The sequence below is a fragment of the Taudactylus pleione genome, unplaced genomic scaffold (assembly GCF_031769625.1).
Source record: "Taudactylus pleione unplaced genomic scaffold, aTauple2 ptg000845l, whole genome shotgun sequence".
Taxonomy (NCBI): Eukaryota; Metazoa; Chordata; class Amphibia; order Anura; family Myobatrachidae; genus Taudactylus; species Taudactylus pleione.
In genome coordinates this window covers 3,245,014-3,269,921 of record NW_028285247.1, presented here as the reverse complement: position 1 = coordinate 3,269,921, position 24,908 = coordinate 3,245,014, and the positions used below count along the sequence as shown (strand labels likewise).

Genomic DNA, 24,908 nt, shown 5'->3' with positions numbered 1-24,908 from the left:
ATCATCTCTCAACACACCATCACCACCTCACCACAGTCTCTCAGCCACACCATCACCTCCCCACCACATTGTCACTCAGCAGACCATCACCTCCCCCCTGTGCCATCTCTCAGCCACACCTTCACCTCCCCACTGCAGCATCCTTTAGCACACTATCACCTTCCCACCACATTGTCTCTCAGCACACCATCACCTCCCCCCTGTGCCATCTCTCAGCCACACCATCACCTCCCCTCTGTGTCATCTCTCAGCCACACCATCACCTCCCCACTGCAGCATCCTTTAGCACACTATCACCTTCCCACCGCATTGTCTCTCAGCACACCATCGCCTCCCCCCTGTGTCATCTCTCAGCACACTATCACCTCGCCACCATGTAATCTCTCAGCACACTATCACCTCCCCACCACGTCATCTGTCAGCATATCATCATTTCCCCCGTGTTGTTTATCAGAATTGGTGTGCCTATGTGACCCCCAGGCCCTCCGCCATTCACTTTGCCGTTTCCTATACACAAGAGTGTGTGTGTGTAAAGAACAGTTTTCACACTTGTTTTGGCCTGTCAGACTAGCATGGTGGGGGGTGGGGAGAAGGCAGCAGGAGAGATGAGTTCAACCACCTCTCCAGGGCCACTTTAAGCCCTGGTGTTGTCCAATTGTGTTATTATGTAATGACAAAGCTGCATGTGACAGTGGCAGTGTCACAATGTGAGGACAGGGCTGTATGTGACAGGGGTAGTCAGAGCCATAACTAGACTTTTTAGTGCCCTGTGCCAGAAAGAGCATTGGCGCCCCCCCTCTTTTTTAAATAGGGAGATGACACACCCAAAAAAGGGCCATGGTCTCATGGGGAAGGGCCATGGTCTCAAGGAGAAGTGCCAGGGGAGAGATAGGGGAGGCCAGGAGATGCTGGGGATTAAATAAGAGTAAGTTACAAGTGATAATGATAATTAACAGAAAATTGACAGGCCCAAACAGCCCCCCCTGCCCATCAGTGCCCTGTGCCATGGCACAGGTCGCACTACCCTAGTTACGGCCCTGGGGGTAGTGTCACAATGTGAGGACAGAGCTGCATATAATGGGCAGTGTCATGATGTGAGGACTGGGCTGCATGTGACAGGGGCAGTGTCACAATGTGAGGACAGGGCTACATATGACACGCAGTGTCATGATGTGAGGACAGAGCTGCATATTACAGGGGCAGTGTCACATTGTGTGGACAGGGCTGTATGTGACAGTGGCAGTGTCACAATGTGAGGACAGGGCTGCATATGACAGGGGCAGTGTCACAATGTGTGGACAGGGCTGTATGTGACAGGGGCAGTGTCACAATGTGAAGACAGGGCTGTATGTGACAGGGGCAGTGTCATAATGTGAGGACAGGGCTGTATGTGACAGGGGCAGTGTCACGATGTGAGGAGATAAAAGACGGCCACAGACTGACATCTTCTGAATGTTGAACTTTATGTGCAGCGGGTAGGGCGCGATAATTTTGAAAATAAAATGAAAGTTCAACAATAAATGATTAATAAAAACAGTGAGAAAAAAAAGAAGGAAAGGAAGAAAGAGTCAAGAATAGAGATTGGCATACAACCCGGCGTGTCACGTGGTCGCGGCTCGGACGGGAGTCCGCAGCTGAAGTCTACTATAACACAAAGGTAGTCAGGGTGAGTTAGGTGGCACTAGGATTGCTTCATAGCGGATCCAATTTGGCTACTTACAGAACTGGCACACCTCCAAATAGTATATTAAGACTATAAACATTATTTTAACATTATTTTAAAAATTGTATGCCAATCTCTATTCTTGACTCCTTCTTCCTTTCCTTCTTTCTTTTCTCACTGTTTTTATTAATCATTTATTGTTGAACTTTCATTTTATTTTCAATTTTTTTTTTCATTTAAAAGGGGATTTTTTATTTTTTCATTTAGAATAAAAAATTTTTTTTTTTTTTTAAATTCCATTTTCATATTTTTATTTCATTTGGTTTGCACCTACTGTCATTCAATCAATAATTATTGACTTCAGTAACACTTGCACCATTATCTACCAACATATTTTAGATTCATAGGCAGTTATTGTACATTCTTACACCAGCGCTCATATACCCACCCAATTAAAATTTTTACCAATTTTGAGCTGCGGAAATTCAAGTGCAAACAAGAACCACTATATCGCTATCCCAACACCATCACCTCCTCACCACAGTCTCTCAGCCACACCATGACCTCCCCCCTGTATCATTTCTCAACCACACCATCACCTTCCCACTGCATCATCTCTCATCACACTATCACCTCCACACCGGGTTGTCTCTCAGCACACTATCACCTTCCCACCATGTCGTCTCTCAGCACACCGTCACCTCCCCCCTATGACATCTCTCAGCACACTATCACCTTCCCACCGTGACATCTCTCCGCACACCGTCACATACCCCTGTGACATCTCTCAGCACATTATCACCTCCCCACCACGTCGTCTGTCAGCATACAATCATTCCCCCCTGTGTCATTTCTCAGCACACCATCATCTCCTAACCATGTAGTCTGTCAGCCACACTATCACCTACCCACCACGTCATCTCTCAGCACACTATCACATCCCCACCACATTGTCTGTCAGCACACCATCATTTACCCCCTGCATCATCTGTCAACACACCATCACCTCCTCACCACAATCTCTCAGCCACACATCACCTCCTTACCACATTGTCACTCAGCACACCATCACCTCCCCCGTGGCATCTCTCAGCCACACCATCACTTCCCCACTGCATCATCTCTCACAGGGGCAGTGTCACAATGTGTGGACAGGGCTGTATGTGACAGGGGCAGTGTCATAATGTGAGGACAGGGATGTATGTGACAGGGGCAGTGTCATAATGTGAGGACAGAGCTGCATATGACGGGCAGTGCCATGATGTGAGGACAGAGTTACATGTGACAGGGGCAGTGTCACGATGTGAGGAGATAAAAGATGGCCACAGACTGACATCTTCTGAATGTTGAACTTTATGTGCAGCGGGTAGGGCGCGATAATTTTGAAAATAAAATGAAAGTTCAACAATAAATGATTAATAAAAACAGTGAGAAAAAAAAGAAGGAAAGGAAGAAGGAGTCAAGAATAGAGATTGTCACACCATCACCTCCTCACCACAATCTCACAGCCACACATCACCTCCTTACCACATTGTCACTCAGCACACCATCTCCTCCCCCATGGCATCTCTCAGCCACACCATCACTTCCCCACTGCATCATCTCTCAGCACATTATCACCTCCCGTCCGTGTAGTCTCTTAGCACACCATCACCTCCCCACGTGTCATTTCTCAGCCACAGCATCACCTCCCCACCGCATTGTCTATCAGCCACACCATCACCTCCCCCCAGCGTCGTCTCTCAACACATTATCATCTCCCCCTGCGTCACCTCTCAGCACACCATCACTTCCCTCCATGTGTCATCTCTCAGCACACTATCACCTCCCCAACATGTAGTCTCTCAGCTACACCAACACCTCCCTACCACATCGTCTCTCAGCACACAATCACCTCCCTCCCTGTGTTAGCTCTCAGCACACCATCACCTCCCCACTGTGTATTCTCTCAGCACACCATCACCTCCCTACCACATTATCTCTCAGCCACACAATCATCTCCCTCTGCATCGTCACTTAGCCACACCATCACCACCCCCCATGTAGCCTCTCAGCCACACCATCACCTCTCCCCCTGCATCATCTTTCAGTATAACATCACCTGCCCCCTGTGTCATCTCTCACCACTCTCACATCCCCACCACATCATCTCTCAGCACACCATCACCTCCCCCCTGTGTTGTCTCTCAGTACACTATCCCCACCCCACCACATCGTCTCTCAGCACACTATCACCTCCCCACCATGTTGTCTGTCAGCACACCATCATTTCTAGCCCTGCATCATCTCTCAACACAACAACACCTCCTCACCACATTCTCTCAGCCACACCATCACCTCCCCACCACATTGTCACTCAGCACACCATCACCTCCCCCCTGTGTCATCTCTCATCCACACCATCACTTCCCCACTGCATCATCTCTCAGCACACTATCACCTCCCCATGTAGTCTCTCAGCACACCATCACCTCCCCACGTGTAATCTCTCAGCCACACCATCACCTCCCCACCAGCGTCGTCTCTCAACACACCATCATCTTCCTCCCTGTGTCATCTCTCAGCACACTATCACCTTCCCAACATGTAGTCTCTCAGCTACACCAACACCTCCCTACTGTGTCATCTCTCAGCACACCATTACCTCCCCACTGTGTATTCTCTCAGCACACCATCACCTCCCAACTGCATTATCTCTTAGCCACACAATCACCTCACCCTGCATCATCACTTAGCCACACCATCACCACCACCCAATGTAGTCTCTCAGCCACACCATCACCTCTCCTCCTGCATCATCTCTCAGCACACCATCACCTCCCCACTTGTGTCATCTCTCAGCACACTATCCCCACCCCACCACATCATCTCTCAGCACACTATCATCTCCCCACCACATTGTCTCTTAGCACACCATCACCTCCCCCCTGTGCCATCTCTCAGCACACTATCACCTCCCCAACACATCATCTCTCAGCACACTATCACCTCCCCACCGCATTGTCTGTCAGCATACCATCATTTCCCCCCCTGTTTTGTTTCTCAGCATACCATCATCTCCTCACCATGTAGTCTCTCAGCCACACTATCACCTCCCCACCATGTCATCTGTCAACACACCATCACTTCCCCTCCTGCATCATCTCTCAACACACCATCACCTCCCCTCCTGCATCATCTCTCAACACACCATCACCTCCTCACCACAGTCTCTCAGCCACAACATCACCTCCCCACCACATTGTCACTCAGCACACCATCACCCCCCCTGTGCCATCTCTCAGCCACACCATCACCTCCCCTCTGTGTCATCTCTCAGCCACACCATCACCTCCCCTCTGTGTCATCTCTCAGCCACACCATCACCTCCCCACTGCAGCATCCTTTAGCACACTATCACCTTCCCACCGTATTGTCTCTCAGCACACCATCACCTCCCCCCTGTGCCATCTCTCAGCCACACCATCACCCCCCCTCTGCCGCTTCCTTTAGCACACTATCACCTTCCCACCACATTGTCTCTCAGCACACCATCACCTCCCCCCTGTGTCATCTCTCAGCACACTATCACCTCGCCACCATGTAATCTCTCAGCACGCTATCACCTCCCCACCACGTCGTCTGTCAGCATACCATCATTTCCCCCGTGTTGTTTATCAGAAATGGTGTGCCTATGTGACCCCCAGACCCTCCGCCATTCACTTTGCGGTTTCCTATACTCAAGAGTGTGTGTGTGTGTAAAGAACAGTTTTCACACTTGTTTTGGCCTGTCAGACTAGCATGGTGGGGGTGGGGAGAAGGCAGCAGGAGAGATGAGTTCAACCACCTCTCCAGGGCCACTTTAAACCCTGGAGTTGTCCACTTGTGTTATTATGCAATGACAAAGCTGCATGTGACAGTGGCAGTGTCACAATGTGAGGACAGGGCTGTATGCGACAGGGGTAGCCAGAGCCATAACTAGACTGTTTGGTGCCCTGTGCCAGAAAGAGCATTGGCACCCCCCCTCTTTTTTAAATAGGGAGATGACACACCCAAAAAAGGGCCATGGTCTCATGGGGAAGGGCCATGGTCTCATGGGGAAGGGCCAGGGGAGAGATAGGGGAGGCCAGGAGATGCTGGGGATAAAATAAGAGTAAGTTACAAGTGATAATGATAATTAACAGAAAATTGACAGGCCCTAACAGCCCCCCCTGCCCATCGGTGCCCTGTGCCCTGGCACAGGTCACACTACCCTAGTTACGGCCCTGGGGGTAGTGTCACAATGTGAGGACAGGGCTGCATATAATGGGTAGTGTCATGATGTGAGGACTGGGCTGCATGTGACAGGGGCAGTGTCACAATGTGAGGACAGGGCTACATATGACACGCAGTGTCATGATGTGAGGACAGAGCTGCATATGACAGGGGTAGTGTCACATTGTGTGGGCAGGGCTGTATGTGACAGTGGTAGTGTCACAATGTGAGGACAGGGCTGCATATGACAGGGGCAGTGTCACAATGTGTGGACAGGGCTGTATGTGACAGGGGCAGTGTCACAATGTGAGGACAGGGCTGTATGTGACTGGGGCAGTGTCATAATGTGAGGACAGGGCTGCATATGACAGGGGCAGTGTCACAATGTGTGGACAGGGCTGTATGTGACAGGGGCAGTGTCACAATGTGAAGACAGGGCTGTATGTGACAGGGGTAGTGTCATAATGTGAGGACAGGGCTGTATGTGACAGTGGCAGTGTCATAATGTGGGGACAGAGCTGCATATGACAGGCAGTGTCATGATGTGATGACAGAGTTACATGTGACAGGGGCAGTGTCACGATGTAAGGAGATAAAAGTCGGCCACAGACTGACATCTTCTGAATGTTGAACTTTATGTGCAGCGGGTAGGGCGTGATAATTTTGTAGGATTTGGACAACATTTTTAGCGTATAAGTATATTAAGACACTGTTTACTTCAGTTTACATCCTACAGGCTTTGTCCAGGCTCTAGCAATGAAATTTACTGTGGAAGAAATCAATAACAGCTCTACTCTGCTTCCCGGAGAGACTCTAGGCTATGAAGCCTATGATACATGTCTTAATCCAGTGGTCATTTTACATGCAACAATGCTATTCCTAGCAAGAAATGGGACACAAGACATGGAGGTGAGCTGCAATCTAACAGAATACAAGACCCGAGTTCTGGCTGTGATTGGACCATCATCCACAGCAGAGGCTACTATCTCTACGAAGTTATTTGGCACCTTCCGTATGCCACAAGTAAGTTGTAAAAGAATATTTTACACATGGCAGAACAAACTTTAAAAACAGATAGTGGGAAATAGGGATGTGCAGGCTCGGATTAGTTCGGTTTTTCCAGCCAAATTCGAATTTTCCCGTCAAAAATCGGGTCTCAGAAAGAGGCAAAACATCATCTTTCATAGACAACAGCATCATCTTACATGGACTTTTGTCCAGGAATGATGATGTTTGTCCATGAAAGATGACGAATTTGGAGGGAAAACCTCAACTAATCCGAGTCCTAGTAGGAAATCAGCAGCTGAACATAGACAACTGTCCAGTCATATAGTACTGGTGTATAATTGTATTACATCAACTGAATCAAACAATTTCTCACTATCTTGGTTTTATGCATTGGTCAGACTTTATTACGTTGACCAAGAAAATGCATGCTTTTATGACCATACCAGTTTTCACAAACTTGATATGTTTCAGGTAAAAAGGTAGTCAACTTTTGGAAAACCTTCCCTTTTAGGTCATGCCCCATCATGTGGCAAATAGGTGGGATCCTTTCAGCAAGGCTTCGTCTGTGACCTGTCACTGGGAGCAGTGCCAGATTAATGTCCACTTGGGCCTGGAGCTGAAAGTTATAAAGGGCCTATTGTGTACTGCTGCAGGTAGTGTGACAATAGCTGTGGGGATGTAACTAGTAATGTGGGTGCGTGACTAATGTGTGGATGTAGTCTACACAAGAGACATGGCCTGTGCCGCGGTCCCTTCACTTCCGACTGCAAAAGCAGCCCCTATAGGCTTCTATGGGGCTGCTATGCTGTCGGACTTACAAAACTCTGAAAAGCGAAGCCTGAAGTAGCCTATGGGCTACTGTACACCAGATTTTTTGAAGAGTGATCCTCCATCTGGCCTGATGACATATTGCAGAGGCCAACAGACATGCATGCACAGATGGAGCCTTTATACAAAATTTGTGTGAAACTTTAATTTTCAAATTTAAACAAAATTATCATATCCCATCCACATTTAAAATGTGGGATATGTTAAATCCACCCCTTAGCGACAATAGTTAAATAGTCATGGCATGTAACTACCAATTATAGATACATGTTACAAGCTGCTCTCTATTACCTGATTAAGATATAGTGTTCACCCTAGCTCCGGCGGCAGGCAGGGTGCCGGAGCTAGAGAGGGCAACTTTGTGCGCGCGGGTGAAAAGGGGGTGTGGCCATAAAAGGGGGCATGTCTATAAGACGCGTCCCCTTTTTCATCATACTTGGGGGCGTGCCCGGCACTTACGGACATACCGGGCAGCCCCCAAGCGCTGCAAACAGGGAGAATAGATGCCGGGCGCATGTGCCCGGCGTCTACTCTCCGGCGGTGACCAGGTCACCGCACATTTCTCCACCCGCGGGACACTGCGTCCCGCTGGTGAAGACTGCACCCGCAGCCTGTGAGGGCAGGGTGCTTTTTGCCCTCCTTCTGGAAGGCAGGGTGCTTTTTGTCCTCCAGAAGGAGGGCAGGGTGCCGCACCCTGTTAAAACAGCCTAGCGGGAACGCTAAATATACATGTTACAAGCTGCTCTGTATTACCTGATTAACGGCCTGGCAGAGTGTGTGTTCGCCTCAGGGCCCATACACATGGAGGGCCCCCACACATATCCCTTACTGGCTCTGGAAACTTGCACACAGCGAGACTGGAACTTGGAGGAGCAGCATGCCTGTGCTATTACACAGAACTGCACAGCACATTGGAAATTGGATGGACAGCAGAAGGGATGGGGATACTGAGCACAGGGAAGGGGGGGGGGAATCTTAGGGGGCCCCCACAAGCCAACTGTCTGGTGCTCCCATAAACCTTGTGTGCTAGCACTGTCCCTTTGAAGTGTTGGGGTGTGAAAGCACACAGTACAGATGTTTGGTGATACTCTATACGATAGAGAGGGCTTGTGAAGCCTTCCATATCACTCACCATCCCTTGCAAAATATATATATATATATATATATATATATATATATACAGAAGAAGGTATGATCAACGTTTCGGAGTACTTTATTCCTCCATCTTGATGATGGAGGATAAAAGTACTCTGAAACGTTGATCATTCTTACCTGCGTTGTGACCCGAGTGCAGCAGTCCAGGTGCCATCAGAGGTGTGGTGACCTTACGTGCAGGGAAGAGAAACTAGTTACACTGCTGTGTTACGAGTCTTTTTTTGATTGAAAGTCCTGTGAGTGCCGCTGTTTCTCTTCTCTGCATATATATATGCATTGCACTCACACACGCATACATACATACATACATACATATGTATACAGGTGCTAGACATTGCACCCACCTCTGTCTATGCAAACTGTTCTACTTTTCTGAGATTTATCACAACTATTAGTAGTGCCCGGCTGCACACGGGTAATTCAGTTGCCGAGGGAGAAGTGGTGGAAGAGCACTGGGCAGTCCTTCAGAATACCTGCGGACAGAGCTTCAGGTAACATATGTCTGGTCTCAGTGGTCTGGTATACATATATGGGGGTGAGTTTAACGTGAATTGGGGGCTGAGCTTACAGCAAATTGGGGACAGATGTGAGGGGTGGAAGAGCACTGGGCACTACTTCAGAAAACCTGCGGACGGAGCTTCAGGCAACATGTGTCTGGTTATGTATACAACTTTGAGGCCGGAGCTTAGCGTTAGTTGGGAGCAGAGCCTAGCGCAAGTTGGGGACAAAGCACAGGATGGACTTTCAGACGATCTGGGGATGAAATTTCAAACAGCCCGGGAGCAGAGTTTCATATGACCCAGAGGCGAAGCTTTGAGCAGGCCCAGAGGTAGGCAGGGGTTCGGGCAGAGGGAGTAGACTCGGTGATGATTCCGGCAGCCAGATTGGTGGTGACAGGAAAAAACATTTTTTTCCCTGTCAACACAGCCTGCACTGCAGTGGGTCCTGTGGGCCTATTTCATGGGAAGGCCTGGAGCTGCAGCTCTACCCACCCCATTGTTAATCTGGACCTGACTGGGAGCCAGACCATGCTAAACCAAAATACACACTGTAGCTTACAGTAGGAAAGTAGGATAGTCAATGGCAGTGATTCTCAAACTCAGGGCCCGATTCAGACCCAGACGCTAAGCCGAGGACACACGCTATGGGCGATTGTTGCCTATCTGCGCATGCATATGCATTGCAGTGCATATGCACAAACCAGTCACTGCGATCGGGAATCGTGTGCTCATAGTACACAGACTGAGCGCTATTTTGAGCGACAGATATTGCCGTTTGTGGGTGGTAACAGGGGAAGGTGCTTGTGAACGAGTGGTCCTGCGAACGCAGGCGTGTCTGGGTGTCAAAACTAAATTTTGTGCGTGTGCATAATTAGCATGGATGCGTCATTGTACACGTCACTTTGTACGTATTTCAGCCTGCAGTGATCGCAGTGCTTGCGGTGGTGTAGGGTCTACCTCATGCGCTGCGTGCAGCTCCGATGGCTCTCGCTGGTTCTGATTAATCGTACAATTCCTGGAGATGACGTGTGCTAAGAAAAAAGTGGGCGTCTTTATACCGGCGTGCGCTCACTCTGCTGTCGCTATCTCTAAAACATAGAGGGCGTCCTTGCACGAGACAGTGCGATTGCGGAATTTGCATACCCGGCCCCTTTAGACAGCGAGAGAGCGCAGTTTAGCGTCCGGGTCTGAATAGCATCCGGGTCAATCCTCAAGACCTCAAACAGTTCATGTTTTTCAGGTCACCTGTGGATCTTTATATTGTGACAGTAGGTTATACACCTTTGCCTAGGAAGCTGCTTTTGAAAATGGGGGACTGTTAGGGGTCCTGAGGATTGGGGTTAATAATCGCCAGATTATTTAATACATTATGTAGCTGGGAACAGGTGTATAACCAACTGTCACAATTTAAACATCCACAGGTGACCAGGAAAACAAACTCTTTGTGGTCCTAAGGACTGAGAATTGTTTCCTTTTGCCCCACACTAAGGCCCTGATTTAGACCCGGACGCAAGTGGCCGTTCGTACGTTCGGCGTACGTGCCGAAATATGTTAATTTAAGCGCTCGCACGTAATTTCGAACGCAGCTAAACTTCCTCCCCAAAGTCTCCCGACCCCTCCTCTAGCTAACGAGCAAGCCAAATAGTGAGCGTACATCCCCAATGTGGCTTGCAGGGAACGCACGCACAAGTACAAACCGGAAGTGGGCCTGTCAGATTCCGATTACCTGCTCGTTCATTCTGCCTACCTCCTTCAATCGTATCATGCCAATCAATATATCAATTAGCTTAATTGCTCTTCACATGTGTTCGTTTTTTTTTTGTTTTGTTTTTCAACAAACTTTACTCTTGTCCGTGTTTTTGTTTACCCGCAGAATACGTACGGTTTAAACAATGGTTTTCTTTTGCAAAATACATGTTTGAGCCAATTATCCATTTGTTTTCCGTGTTTTTACCCACGCATATTTTACTGGGTTCATTTCTTTATTTAAATTAGCTTACGCATGTCACTGCATCAAGCCTATCATAACTCACAATAGATTTTTTGCCCTGTAGAACACATGACTCATACACTAACCAATAGAATGGTTCCTGTTAATTTCCCAACTACATTAGCCAATCAAAATTATTTTCTGGTCTTTATTAAAACTGTTTTATTAAAAATACACCATTGCCATCATGAGAGCCTCTGCATTCACCAAGCGAGAGCTTCTGGTTCTTACAGAGGTGATGGACAGGCGTATCACCAGCCAGCATCCCCCCATCAGCAATCGGGAGAAGCGTGCCGCCTATGAGGAGGTTCGCGGCCGCCTGCGTTCCTTCGGCTCACGCCGACAGATCGGCCAGCTGGAGCGCAGGTGGTCCGGCCTTCAACGGCGGACGCCCCGCTTGCTGGCATGTTTTCACCAGCGTATAGCAGAAAGTAAGTTATGTTTTGTTTGTTTTTCCTGTTTATCTTTGTGGGCCTATCTGCGTGTGCATGTTTTCTTGTTTGGCCTGTTTCTTTTTTTCACTCATATCTGCGTGTGCATGTTTTCTTGTTTGGCCTGTTTCTTTTTTTCACTTATATCTGCGTGTGCATGTTTTCTTGTTTGGCCTGTTTCTTTTTTTCACTCATATCTGTGTGTGCATGTTTTCTTGTTTGGCCTGTTTCTTTTTTTCACTCATATCTGCGTGTGCATGTTTTCTTTTTTGGCCTCTTTCTTTTCTTCACTCATATCTGCGTGTGCCTATTTTCCTTTTTGTTTGTTAAACAATTAGCGTTTAGCAAGGTGATGTTCTAAACTAACCTCAATTTGTTTCCCATCATTTAGGGGCCGAGCGAAGACTATGGCGTAATCGCCGGCAAAGACGTCGCCCTCGTCCCCTCTCCCCAACCCCCAGCCAAACCTCCTCTCCCCCAAATTCCCAAAATTCCCCTCCACCCCAGCCTGCCCAGACCCTGTCGCCCATCCCTCTTGGCGATTTCCCCTCCATCCCAATTCCCCCTCCCCTCAACCCACCCCTCTCTTGACCACCCCATCTCCCGAGTCAGTCATAACCCCCCCCCACCTCCTTGGGAAATTTGACCACCTCCGAGGAGGACGATGGAGTGGTTTCGGGGCCAGCCGTCATTCACAACGGTATGTTTCCCTTTTATCCTTTTTTTTAAGGAAAATGTGTTGATGTAATCCTTTGTCTGTGCCTTTTCCTTTTTTTATTATTTTTAAAGGTTGGTTATATATCTGTTTGTATTTACATTTCACAGCTGATTTCCCCATACACATATCCCACATGTCAAAACAGTCAAACTTGTATCTCTGGTTTACGGTTGCTACATTTTTAAGGTTTTTTATATTATTTTTATTTTTTTATTGTTCAAGGTTTTTTTTTTTATGTGGTTTTTGCAACACTATTGTCACTTTTTGCTAAGTCTATTATGCTTGAGGTGTTTTTTAGATTCATAAATTATGGATTCATTTTAGTAAGCACCACAATTTTATAACCCACAGAGGACCAGAGGCGTTTGGCGGACCTAGCCGGGTGTGTCCAACTGATGCGGGGGCGTGTGATCGGCCTGCTGGTGGTCCTGGATAGGATGGCGGGGATCCTGCGCCCCTAATTTTTTTTGTTTTCCACAGAATTATTTTTCTAAAATAAAAAGTAAAATTTTGAATACAGTCTCATTCCTTGTCTGAAAATCTTAGATTGTTTAAACTTACATAAGTAGACTATTGCAGCAAGTATTTGAAACTAATGTAACTAAGATTGTGTTATGCTGTTTTTTTAAAGCAGGCACATGAAACACCTAACACTAACAATAGGTTTGGAGAGTTACCAAATGTTTTTTTTTTTTTTTTTTTAATTTACATGTAAAAATATTTAGGTAAACCTGCTTAGGCCGAGATTCAAAAACATACTGATTCTACATAATACCTTTTGGTGTTGGTTTTTACCGACAAAGCATAGTTAAAAAATGAGCAAATTGACACATTACAGGATTAGCCATTAAGCAACTTTTCCTTGGGTGAACCTGCTTACACTTGCTTGTAATTTCGAAAAGAATTGTTTTGTTTCAAATAACCAAAAATTTATTCACCAAAAAAAAAAAACACAAAGTGTTGGGTCACAAACAATACACACAGTGATAACAAACTGAAAAAAACAGCAAACACCATAATAAAAATTAAGCTAAAAATCAAGAACTGGTTGACGAATGAGCATGCCAACATGATTCCACAAATGTTGCATTTCAAAATTGGGTCCATAATATATATCCAATGTGGCCCCATGAAGTCATTTTTTGGGAGCAGGAAGTAGTCATCGTTTCATTCCAAAATATTATGAAATAAAAAACAAGATGGGAAAAAAATACCGATTAATTTGATTGAAAAATAATTTCCTTTCAACATTGTGTCAAATAACTTATTTTGTGCCAATAATTACCTAAAGAATCTGGCCACCACATCATCGCGTATGGCCCCCCCACATACTGACCTCTGACCAACCTTGGGGGGCCATCCTCAGGCAAGGCATCCTCTGGCTGCATTGGGACACTACTCCTTATGGCGATGTTGTGAAATATCCCACACAGGACCACAATTTTCGAAACCATATCCGGCAAATACATGAGCTCGCCACCAGAGTGGTGGAGGCATCTGAATCGGCCTTTTAAAAGGTCGATACAGTGCTCCACCACTTGCCTGGTGGCTGTAAGTGCGGAATTAAAATCACTTTGTGGGCCTGGTGTGGGAGCCAAATAAGGAGTGAGCAGCCAGGGTGTGCAAGGGTAGCCACTGTCTCCTGTGAAAAAGAAGTGACAACATCAGGATCACTGTGTATCAAGCTTTGCATTGGTATCTACTAAAGGTCTCCACTTACCCAGAAGCCACGCATCACCAGCTTGTAGGTTGTTTAATTTTTGCCATATCCCTGATTGCCGGATGACGAATGAGTCATGTGCACTCCCGGGTAATTTTGCATTCAGGGACAGGATCTGGAGGGAGGCATCACATACCACCATTACATTCAGTGAGTGATAGTGTTTTTGGTTCCTAAAAATGGCCTCCAGCCGTGCTGGAGGCTGAAGTGGTATGTGAGTACCATCCATAACCCCTATGATGTGTGGGAAGCCAGCTATTTGGTAAAAATTGGCCTTGGCCACACTAAGGGAACCCATATCCAAAGGCATTTTAATAAAATGATGGAGGTGCTTGAAAAGGGCCTCCATCACTGCCCTCAGGATCCTTGAAAAGGAGGATTGGGAGATTCCCGCAACTATTCCCACCGTGGTTTGAAAGGATCCTGAGGCACAGAAATGTAACACCGCCATAAATTGCGTAAGTGGTGGTATTGCTGTAGGACTGTCAATTTGCCGCTCCAGATCACTCTCTATTAATGAGAGAGTGTCTATGATGATTTGGGGCGGAAGACGGTAGCGCCTTAACACCTCATCATCGGGCATTCCAAAAAGGGTGACACGTGTTCTATATATCTGGGGCCTTGCACGCCTACGATGCCTATGCCTGGGACGAGATTGAGATTGGTCGGCTTCCGGGAGAATGGCCACAACAATCCGACCAAGATCAACCTGAAATGGCAAAATTTGAAGTTAAGGTTTGTTTCCCCCAAAAAAGACAGAAAAATACTTATCTTTACGATACAATCCAAAGATGCTTACATGCCAGGGTATTGTCATGATTTCCCAAACCTAAAATTCAACAGACCATAACAAGGACAAAATTTGGGTTGCCCATTTTGTAAGCTTAATTTTGTATATGTCAAAAAAACAAAGGGGATAAACACACATTTCTACAAAGAGCAAACCGACATTGCGCCGACTTTCACAATTTGGGCCCCAAACAACAACCCAGATTGTGAACGGTAAATATCTCGCAATGTAACTAGAGAAATCAAGCTGCCAAAAAAGCGCTAATTAGTTCGCAATTTAACTAGAGAAATCAAGCCGCCAAAAATGCGCTAATTAGTTCGCAATTTAACTAGAGAAATCAAGCCGACAAAAAGGCGCTAATTAGTTCGCAATTTAACTAGAGAAATCAAGCCGACAAAAAGGCGCTAATTAGTTCGCAATTTAACTAGAGAAATCAAGCCGACAAAAATGCGCTAATTAGTTCGCAATTTAACTAGAGAAATCAAGCCGACAAAAATGCGCTAATTAGTTCGCAATTTAACTAGAGAAATCAAGCCGACAAAAATGCGCTAATTAGTTCGCAATTTAACTAGAGAAATCAAGCCGACAAAAATGCACTAATTAGTTCGCAATTTAACTAGAGAAATCAAGCCATCAAAAATGCGCTAATTAGTTCGCAATTTAACTAGAGAACTCAAGCCGACAAAAATGCGCTAATTAGTTTGCAATTTAACTAGACACATCAAGCCGTCAAAAATGCACTAATTAGTTCTCACATTTATGATCCACAAAAACACAGAAAAAAACAGTAATGTCCACAAAAGATGCGTAAAAAAAGTCATGAACATTTAATTTAAGTGAAAATCCAAACTTACCAATACACGATATAGAAGTCACAGAACAAAAAGGTCGTTAGGACAGAGCCAAAAAAAACCTACAAAATGAGAAAAAAAAAAATTGTTGGTCCCAAAAAAACAAAAAAGGATAGCCAAATTTTACAAAAGGAAGACGGTAAAAAACTTACCAAAAAAATACACCACAACTAAAAGAACCACACAAAAAAATGCGAACGGAAAGTTAAACCCCCCAAAAAATGCAGAGAACAAATCACAACACCGCCAAATACAACTCCCGCCAACAATCCACTCCGACCAACGTAACCTCCAACAAACAACACCCGCCACCTAGATTCGAGTCGGCCCAAGCCATAAATAGTGTTTCTTTTCCCGCTCAAATTAAGGACGGATCATGGGAACACACAATCAATGATGCGGCCGAATAATAAGGACATCACGACCAAAAAAAAACGGTCTGGTGTATTTCTTGTTTGGACCAGAAAAATGGCTACAGACCAGCCAAACAATGGCCAAGAGGAGGCCGGTAAGTATTTCTGGCATTTCTAATCAAGGATTATTTTGAGCCAGAATATAGTGAAAGTTGGCCAGCTAAAATTTAACAATTTTATTGTAAATAGGTGTTGAGGATGACATGGAAGAGGCTGCTGGGCCCAGTATTCTGGCCAAAGCTGGGAAAAAGAAAAGGCAGCCACAATTCACAAGAAAGGAGATGGAGGTTTTGGTTCAGAAGTGTTTGGACATCCTGCCACAGGCAAACAGGAATATGGGTGTAAGCCAGAAGTGGAGAATGTGGGAGGAGATAGCCAGTGCTGTCAATAGGGTGGGTGATTATGTCCATCTAGCCCAGGATGTCAAACGGCGGTAAGTAAAAACTTGACCACCCAAAAAAAACATGGTCAAATAATGCAGGAATAATGCCTACTTTTTCACCCACAGATGGCAAGACTTCAAATATTGCCTGAAGCAAAAAATGGCTGACAGGGCTAGGCATGCAAGGGGGACAGGTGGGGGTCCCACCCCTGTGTCATTGGAGTTTAATGATTTGGAAGAGCTGGCACAGGGGTGTGTGCAGGATGTGGAGGTGTTTGGCATGTCCAACATGGATACGGACATGCCAGACTTTGCGGCTCCTCATGTTGTCCCAGGTAAATGTTGTGATGTAACCAACTCTGAAATGTTATTGTGACAATATGTAGATTGCAATTTTCCTCTTTTCTCTTTTTTCGCACAGAGACACAGGCGGATGAGTCTGCTCCAGAGGGGAGCCTTGGCCGCAGAATTTCTGCTGGCTCTGCAGGGGAGGAACCAGTACATCCGGCTGAGGACCCTGCAGAAGCCAGTCCTGGGCAATCCCCCTCGCAGGCAGTGGCACGCCTCACAGAACTCAATTTTAAATCGGATTCCCATAAGGAGATTCTGCAGAGGATGGACGCCAGTCTGCTACGGGTGGCTGAGGCCCTGGAGCAAAATGCTGCGGCCAACGTGACCATTGGTCAGGCCCTGGCTAAAAATACCAGGGCCAACTTCAGAATCGCCAATGCCCTGGAGCAGCTCGTTCGCCAGCACATGGTGGAGCCGACCTCCCTTCCTGCCGGAACATCAGGATCCTCCACCTCTGGCACAACAATGGCCATTCCTCCAAATGTGCCTAGCCCTGTGCCTAGTCAGAGGCCACAACATCTGCCTCTGGACAGGCCAGCCAGAGGACATCCCGGACCCGGTCTGGCGCCCACCCTACCCCAGCCAAACGGGGAAAGAAACAATGACAGCACTGGCTACTTTTCCCACACTCCTTCTGTGCTTGCCCCATATTCCTTTCTGGCCAAAACTTCTCTCTCCTTTCTTGTGAATTGTTTTTTTTATTTTTTGCTCCAAAATTATCATTTATAAAAGACAAATGTACCAAAGATTAGTAGGTAACAATGACCCCAAACTTGTACGTGAAAATGCACATGATTTGTTTAAAAATGTGTTTTGACAATAAAACCTACAAATTGTTCTCAACTGTATTGTGACATTAATTGAAAATTGGTTTCTAGTTAATCCTGTACCACAAGGAAAAAACGAAATCTTAGCTTTGGATTTCCAAAAAATCAAGGGTTAAAAAAAAATGTTACTTTAAGGAACACTTTGGTAAAAAAAAAAAAAAAAAAACTCAAGCCCAATGCAAAAGGTTACAATACACACAAACATGATGACAATATTGTTACAATATCTAAAAACACTAACAAAATTGTAAAATACATTCCTACAAAAAAACACTAATTGATTGTGTAATCCTGAAATTAGCAGCCGAGATTTTCAGCTGCGTACGGTTTTGTGCTATCCCAAAGAAGAAAAAAAAAACACATTACAAGCTGGTTTTCAATACAAAGTTGATTGTTTTTCTGACAAGCCGTGATAAATCGATGAAACATCGAGGAGGCCCGGGCCAAAGGACAAGGCCATCACCATTGTGGTCGAGTAATCCAGACCCCAAGCTGTGCGAGCAGTTTGAACGGAAAGAGGATCAGCCAGTGACGTATGACTTGGTACGAACACATTTGACGTTCGCATGAGCTAATTTATGTACGCCCCAAAAACGCCTCGCCACGCCTGCGTTTTTCCATCTCCACCCCCGTCAACGCCCAAAAACGGCCTGTTCTGTCAATCACATTTGAAATGTCACTTCCTGTTCGCAATTTGCTGAACGAGTGAAAAAAAGCTTGCAATCTGCCGTACGCACATGCGCAGTGTTACACAGACGCATGCGCGGTTTCTCAACATCGGAACGCAACGAGCGTACTGCTGTTAACGAGCGGCTCTGAATGAGGGCCTAAGTTCCAGGGAAATACTTGCTTTGGCCACTTGAGACACTGGTGATAATGGGGCATAAAGAGGGTATTTTCAGAATGTTTTTGTATAACTATTTCTTGTGTTATTCTGTCAAAAGTTATAGCAAGGTGGGAGATGGGGGTGGAGCTTGTTATAAGACTTATCTTGACTCCATTTGACCAGTGATATGTTTTGTTGAGATTTGTTGAGGTAAAATTTGAGTGAATGAGCAGAGAAACAGTAGGTATTGTTTAATACACAGTGGATCCAATTTAGGAAATAAAAAATAGCCCCTCTGCAGTGCAAAACCACCTTAGGAGTCACTAGGCACCTTCATGTGATCAAGTGCATTTAGATGTCTGGCTAGGCACATTGGTTTGTGTAGCACTACACGCAAGTGTGCGGAGGAGCTGCATGTTCCATAGATAGGAAATAAGAGTTGAGCAAGGTGGTGGCGTCAGTGGCGTAACTAGGGTATTTGGAGCCCAGGGCAAATTTGAAAAGGGAGCCCCCCACCCCCCCCCCCCCCCGATGTGCGCGCGCCAAAAAATGGGCGTGGTCACATAAAAATGGGGCGTGTCAACATGACACACCCCTTTATTTTCACACTGAACATTACTATCCATATGCACCTTAACCCCAGTAGTACTCCTTATACAGTACCCCCAGTATGGAGCTGTGGTCCCTCTTATGCAGGCCCATAGTAGTGCCCCTTATACAGTATCTCCAGTAGTGGTCCCCCAAAATGCAGTGCCCCATGTAGTGTTCCCCCTTATGCAGAGCCCCCAGTAGCAGTCCCCACAATGCAGTGTGCCCAGTAGCGGTATCCCCTTATGCAGTGCCCTTTATATGGTGCCCCCAGTAATAGTCCCCCCCCTATGCAGTGCCCTTTATATACTGCCCCCAGCAGTAGTCCCCCCCCATGCAGTTTTCCCAGTAGTGGTCCCCTTATGCAGGCACCCAGTAGTGATCCCCCCTATCCAGTGCCCCCTGTAGTGGCCCTTCCTATTATTACCCCCAGTAGTGGTCCCCCGAGTGCAGTGCCTCTACTAGTAGGCCCCTTTTATAATGCCCCCAGTGGTAGTTCCCCCCCCAAGTAGTAGTCCCCAGTAGAGGTTCCCCCTCCCGATTAAGTGCCCCCAGTAGTAGCCCCCCCAGTAGAGGTCCTCCCAATAATGGTGCCCCCACCCCCAGTAGAGGTCCTCCCAGTAGTAGCCACCCCCCTCCCCCGTTCTGCAGATAGGTAAAAAAAAATATATATATATATATATATATATAAAAACATACTTACCTGAATCCATGCTGCTGCTCCGGTCCGCCCCGCCGCTCCCGCCGTCGCCCGTCAGTCCTCCTGGGCTGGCGCGCTCAGCATTATGGGACAGACGTCATGACGTCATGACGTCAGTCCCATTACCCACTGCAGGAGCCGGACGGAAGTCCGGCTCTTGCAGTGGGTGCTGCTGCAGTCAATGAGAGTCTATCTGACTCTCATTGGCTGCTGTTTAACACACGCATCGTCGCCAGTGCTGGCGGCGATGCGTGTGTTATGCACAGCCTGAGCCCGCCTCCTGGCGCTATTGTGCAAGCGCTCAGGGGGAGGGAACGGGCTCAGGTGTGCAGCACAGGACCGGCGCAGGGAAGCCTAGCGCTGGTCCTGTGTAAATGTGTATCGCCGACCGCAATCACTGCGGTCGGCGCTACACTTGTGGCTAACTGGGGCGGGCCCAGGGCACGCACCCTGCCCGACCCCCTCTAGTTACGCCACTGGGTGGCGTTAATAAAGGGACCATTTATAAAAAGTTTCACACAAATAAAATGAAATGAATTCCCATGTCCCTTGCCATATTTATCAAATTCCCTGTCATCTCAAGGTAGTACTACAGTATAGCATAAAACATAATTTAATAAAATTATTGGTTAATGTGACAAAATATATATTTCTTTTGTCATAAACTTTGACCCATGCATTATAATTTTATTATATAATACATGGATATAATAAGTATTTTAATTAAAAAGAATATAAAATCCCATGATGTACTGGCTTTACAGATATACATTGTCAACTAACTCAGTGAGTTATAAAATCGTCACATTATTATATTGCATAATGACATTATAGCTTGCTACTTTCCTTTATCTCTTTGACAGGAGTTCTCATTGCTAATTTTTTTTACAAGCATTAAGGTCTTATTGTCATGCTGAGCTGTAAGCTTCTATAAGCTTAGAACAAAACAGTGACATGACATGCAGATTGCTTATTCAGTAATAGCCAATGTAGTATACACGTTAAAACAGTTATGTATTACTCTACACAGGTACTTGAGTCACAAATTCTTGAAAAATGAACTTTTTAAATGACAGCTTTCCAGTGGTGAAAATAAGGCTGTCCCGGGAAAACTAGCACACATAGGAATCCTTGGCTAAGCTTCTGTTGAATAATTATGAGAAAAATTTGTTTGGATAATCAATCTGAGTCTAATCAGAAAACAGCACGTCTCTCAGTGCATGAACTGATTCTTTAACAAATTCAAGTTCTATTATAAATGCTGCAGACATACCCCAGCCCTTATTTTTATATTAGATTCTCCTACAAAAACATGTGTTTTTAGTTAGGGTCTGTGTTTGCTTTTTTCAATCTGCTTTTTTGTAATTTTGTTTATTTTTCAGATCAGTTATTCTGTGAGTGCTGATATATTTAGTGATAAAAGTATCTATCCCGCCTTCTACCGATCTATTCCAAGTGATGATAAGCAAGTGTATGGTATGGTTGCGTTGATGACATTCTTCAAATGGAACTGGATAGCTGCCATAGCCAGCAACAATGATTATGGTACAGGGGCTCTACGACTGTTCTCTTCTTCTGCCACGACCAGTGGGATCTGTATTGCCTATGAAGGTCTCATTCCAACATACCTCTCCAGCACCAAGACAAATACTGTTTTTGATGACATATTGAACAGCATAGAGCAGACTGATGTCAAAGTGGTTCTTGTGTTTGCATCACTACAACAATCAGTAGCACTTTTCAAAAAAGTTATTATGCGAAACATGACAAGAGTATGGGTAGGAAGTGCATCCTGGGTCCTTTCACAAGCAATTATCTCCTTACCAGGGATAGAACGTGTTGGCACAGTGATAGGGTTCTTCCCAAGTGTGCAAACTGTCTGGGGATTTCATGGGTTTTTAAGAAGTGTGATCTCACAAATGGACCAACAGCAATCCTCTCTGGGAACCATTGATGGCTTTCAAGGCATTTATCTGGAACCTGATAAAATCCCTATCATTTTAAACCACCTCACATCTTTGTATGCAAACAGTGTTTACACTGCAGTGTATGCAGTAGCTTATGCTTTGCATAAACTTCTCAACTGTACTTCTCTGAAGTGTAACAAGCAAGATTCTAACATCTATACATGGAAGGTAAGTTGTGAAAACTGTCAATATTAATTCAGCACCATAATGACATTTGTATAGATTTAGTTGTAACAAATGTTTCTTAGCTCACAACTTAATTAAAAGTGCAATGAATCTTGTCACACAATAGCTTAAACTTAAATATGGCCTACACCATCACATTTGCTGTAATTCCTGTATTTCACCACAATGAAGGGTACAGTCTCTCTCCAAGCAGCAGAGAACACAACAGAGCTCACCTCTCACAGTCAGCTCCTAGATCTCGTGTTTTAAGGGTAGAAACACATGAGTAGTTTTTGTGACTGTGCAATCAGCCATATGAACTCGGCATTTATAGAACTTCTCAGTGTTAGGAGATAGGTGAAACATAAGACTTATTTAGGGTTATGATGGACAATTATATGCTGTAATAAGTGGCAGAGTAGTTAAACTATCCCAAAAGCAGCAATGTATTCATACTGCATGCATTGGGATATTTATGAATATTCACATACTCAGCATTTGCATTTTTAACAGTTGGATGGAATTTAAGTAGATTACAGTAGAGTATTAGAAGGGCGGGCCCCAGGTCTACTAGCACACTGTGGGATACATTTTTAAGCACCCCCCTCCCCCATCCAACTATATCTATGATGAATACTTTTATTATTGTTGATATTATTTTAATTACAGGTATTATAAAAAACACACATTGGCCCCCACAAGGAATGAAAACAACCACATTGGCCCCTAAAAGAAATAAAAACACATTGGCCCTGACAGGAAAAAGACAAGCATATTGGCCCTGATAGGACAAAAACAAACACCTTGGCTCCAACAGGGGAAAAAAAAACACATTTGCCCCCACAAGAAATAACAAACAAACACATTGGTGCTGACAGGAAAAAAAAACAAACACATTGGTCCAGATGGTAAAAAACAAACATATTGGCCTCCACATGAAAAAAACTAAACACATTGGCCCCATAGGAAAACAAAACAAACATTGGCCCCTACAAAAATAAAAACCAAACACATTGGCTCTGACAGGAAAAAAACAAACACATTTCCCCACACAGAAAAAACACACACACATTGGCCCCTACAGGAAAATAAATGAAGTACATTGATTCAAATTCATTGCACCTCAGACCCGCAGCCTTAGTCAGCATTACAGCCTGCCCTGCTGTATCATGTGAAGGGCTGGCATGCGGCTATGTGATCTATTACATCACTCCGCCAAGTCACTATCTCTGAGTCACGCCCAGCCCAGCCTGCATCTGGGCCACCTCGAAGCCACAGCAAACATCAGGGTTGGGGCAGAGGCACATGAGAGGCAGACAGAGATACACATGGGAGTTGTGGCAGAGTGAGAGACGTGGGGAGGGGGGTAGAGACAGAGCCAAGTAAATATATATAAAATATATCAATTAGCAGACATACCTTTTGGTGAGGGATCAAAGAGCTGCACAGACAAGCGGCAGGGGAGGGAGTGTGTTGCAGGCGGCTCTACAAACTCACCAGGGCCTGGCAGCAGTGACATGTGACAGGCAGCTTAGCAATGAATTAGATTAGCTGTCTGTCATTGCAGTGCAGTGGCCATGCAGAGCTCTCAGTCTGCTCTGCAGTACTTTGTAAATGTTGTGGTGAGGAAGTATCCTGATCTCGCGAGGCTGCAAGCTTCCCTGCTCACACACAGACTGAGAGCTCTGCACGACTGCTGCATTGGAATGCAAGGCAGCCAATCTAATTCGCTGTTAGGCTGCCTGTCACATGTCACTGCTGCTGGTTCTTGTTGAGTATGAGCAGGCAGCTCCCCTCACCTGGTTCAGACTCCAGCAGTGGGCCCCACACAAGTAAACCTTTGATGGTGGCCCTGGATGTAGCTGTCATTGGCGGCTGCACTGCACACACTATAGGGTAGCGCCCTTGTGCGAATGCACTGGTGGAACATGCCTCGAGCTGGCCCTGGGCATAGGTGCCAAATGGCTTTATTTCTTTAATAATTATTTGTATGAAGACATCATTAATGGATCTTAACATTCCACTTGGTGCTGGACTTTTTTGGGGGTGTTAAGAAAATTAAGTACCCTCATACTTTATTTGTTTGAATAACTGACCTTGAATAACCCAAAATCTACATACAGGGCCTGAGTACGCTAATGCTACCGCTGCTGCGTATGTGTGGACAGAGGATCTGTGAAAAATATGCTAATGTCGCAGATGCTGGGACCAACAGGAGTCATCGCATATCCAAGCAACTCCATACTAATACACAGCCGCATATGCAAATACTTTGATAATCAGCCTCCCGAGTGACTTTATGGTTGCGCAGAATTGCGCCTGAACTGATAAGCTGTTTTGTGCTTACGGGATCGCAAACGCAGGCAGCGACACACCCCAAAAAAGGTTGTGACTAGGGATGGCCATCCATCGATGATTAACAAACATTGACGGTTAGCCACCAATGATTATTTTGCCATTGATGGCTGTAATCCAATGGTTCACCACCATCAATGGCACAGAGCCAAACAATGTTTATTTTTCCCTCTCCATGTGTCAGGACACAGAGCTTAGCTCCACTCCCGACATGACCTATGAAGCCTCACCCTCCCTGATTGACCCACTGCAGAGCCAGTATTAAAACAGGGATGACATCGGTTGATGAACCCATAGATGGTTCACAGGCGATGGATTTATACCATTGATGTCATCCACAAATGGTACCATCGATGGTGATCATCAATGGGTAACCTCATGATGGCCATCCCTAGTTCTGACACCCCTGAGTTTTGGGCTGCACATAAATGAGTTAAGAGGCATTAA

General features: G+C 45.7%; 1 protein-coding gene across 1 annotated transcript in view; it reads left to right on the top strand.

Moving 5' to 3' along the window:
- LOC148474407 (taste receptor type 1 member 3-like) overlaps positions 1 to 24,908 on the top strand; it is an 80,683-nt gene that overhangs the window by 16,516 nt on the left and 39,259 nt on the right. Inside the window, exons 2-3 of the mRNA XM_088458688.1 lie at positions 6,619 to 6,805; positions 21,441 to 21,682. Of these exons, the coding sequence (XP_088314814.1) occupies positions 6,619 to 6,805; positions 21,441 to 21,682 (429 nt within the window). The remainder of the gene's footprint in view (positions 1 to 6,618; positions 6,806 to 21,440; positions 21,683 to 24,908) is intronic.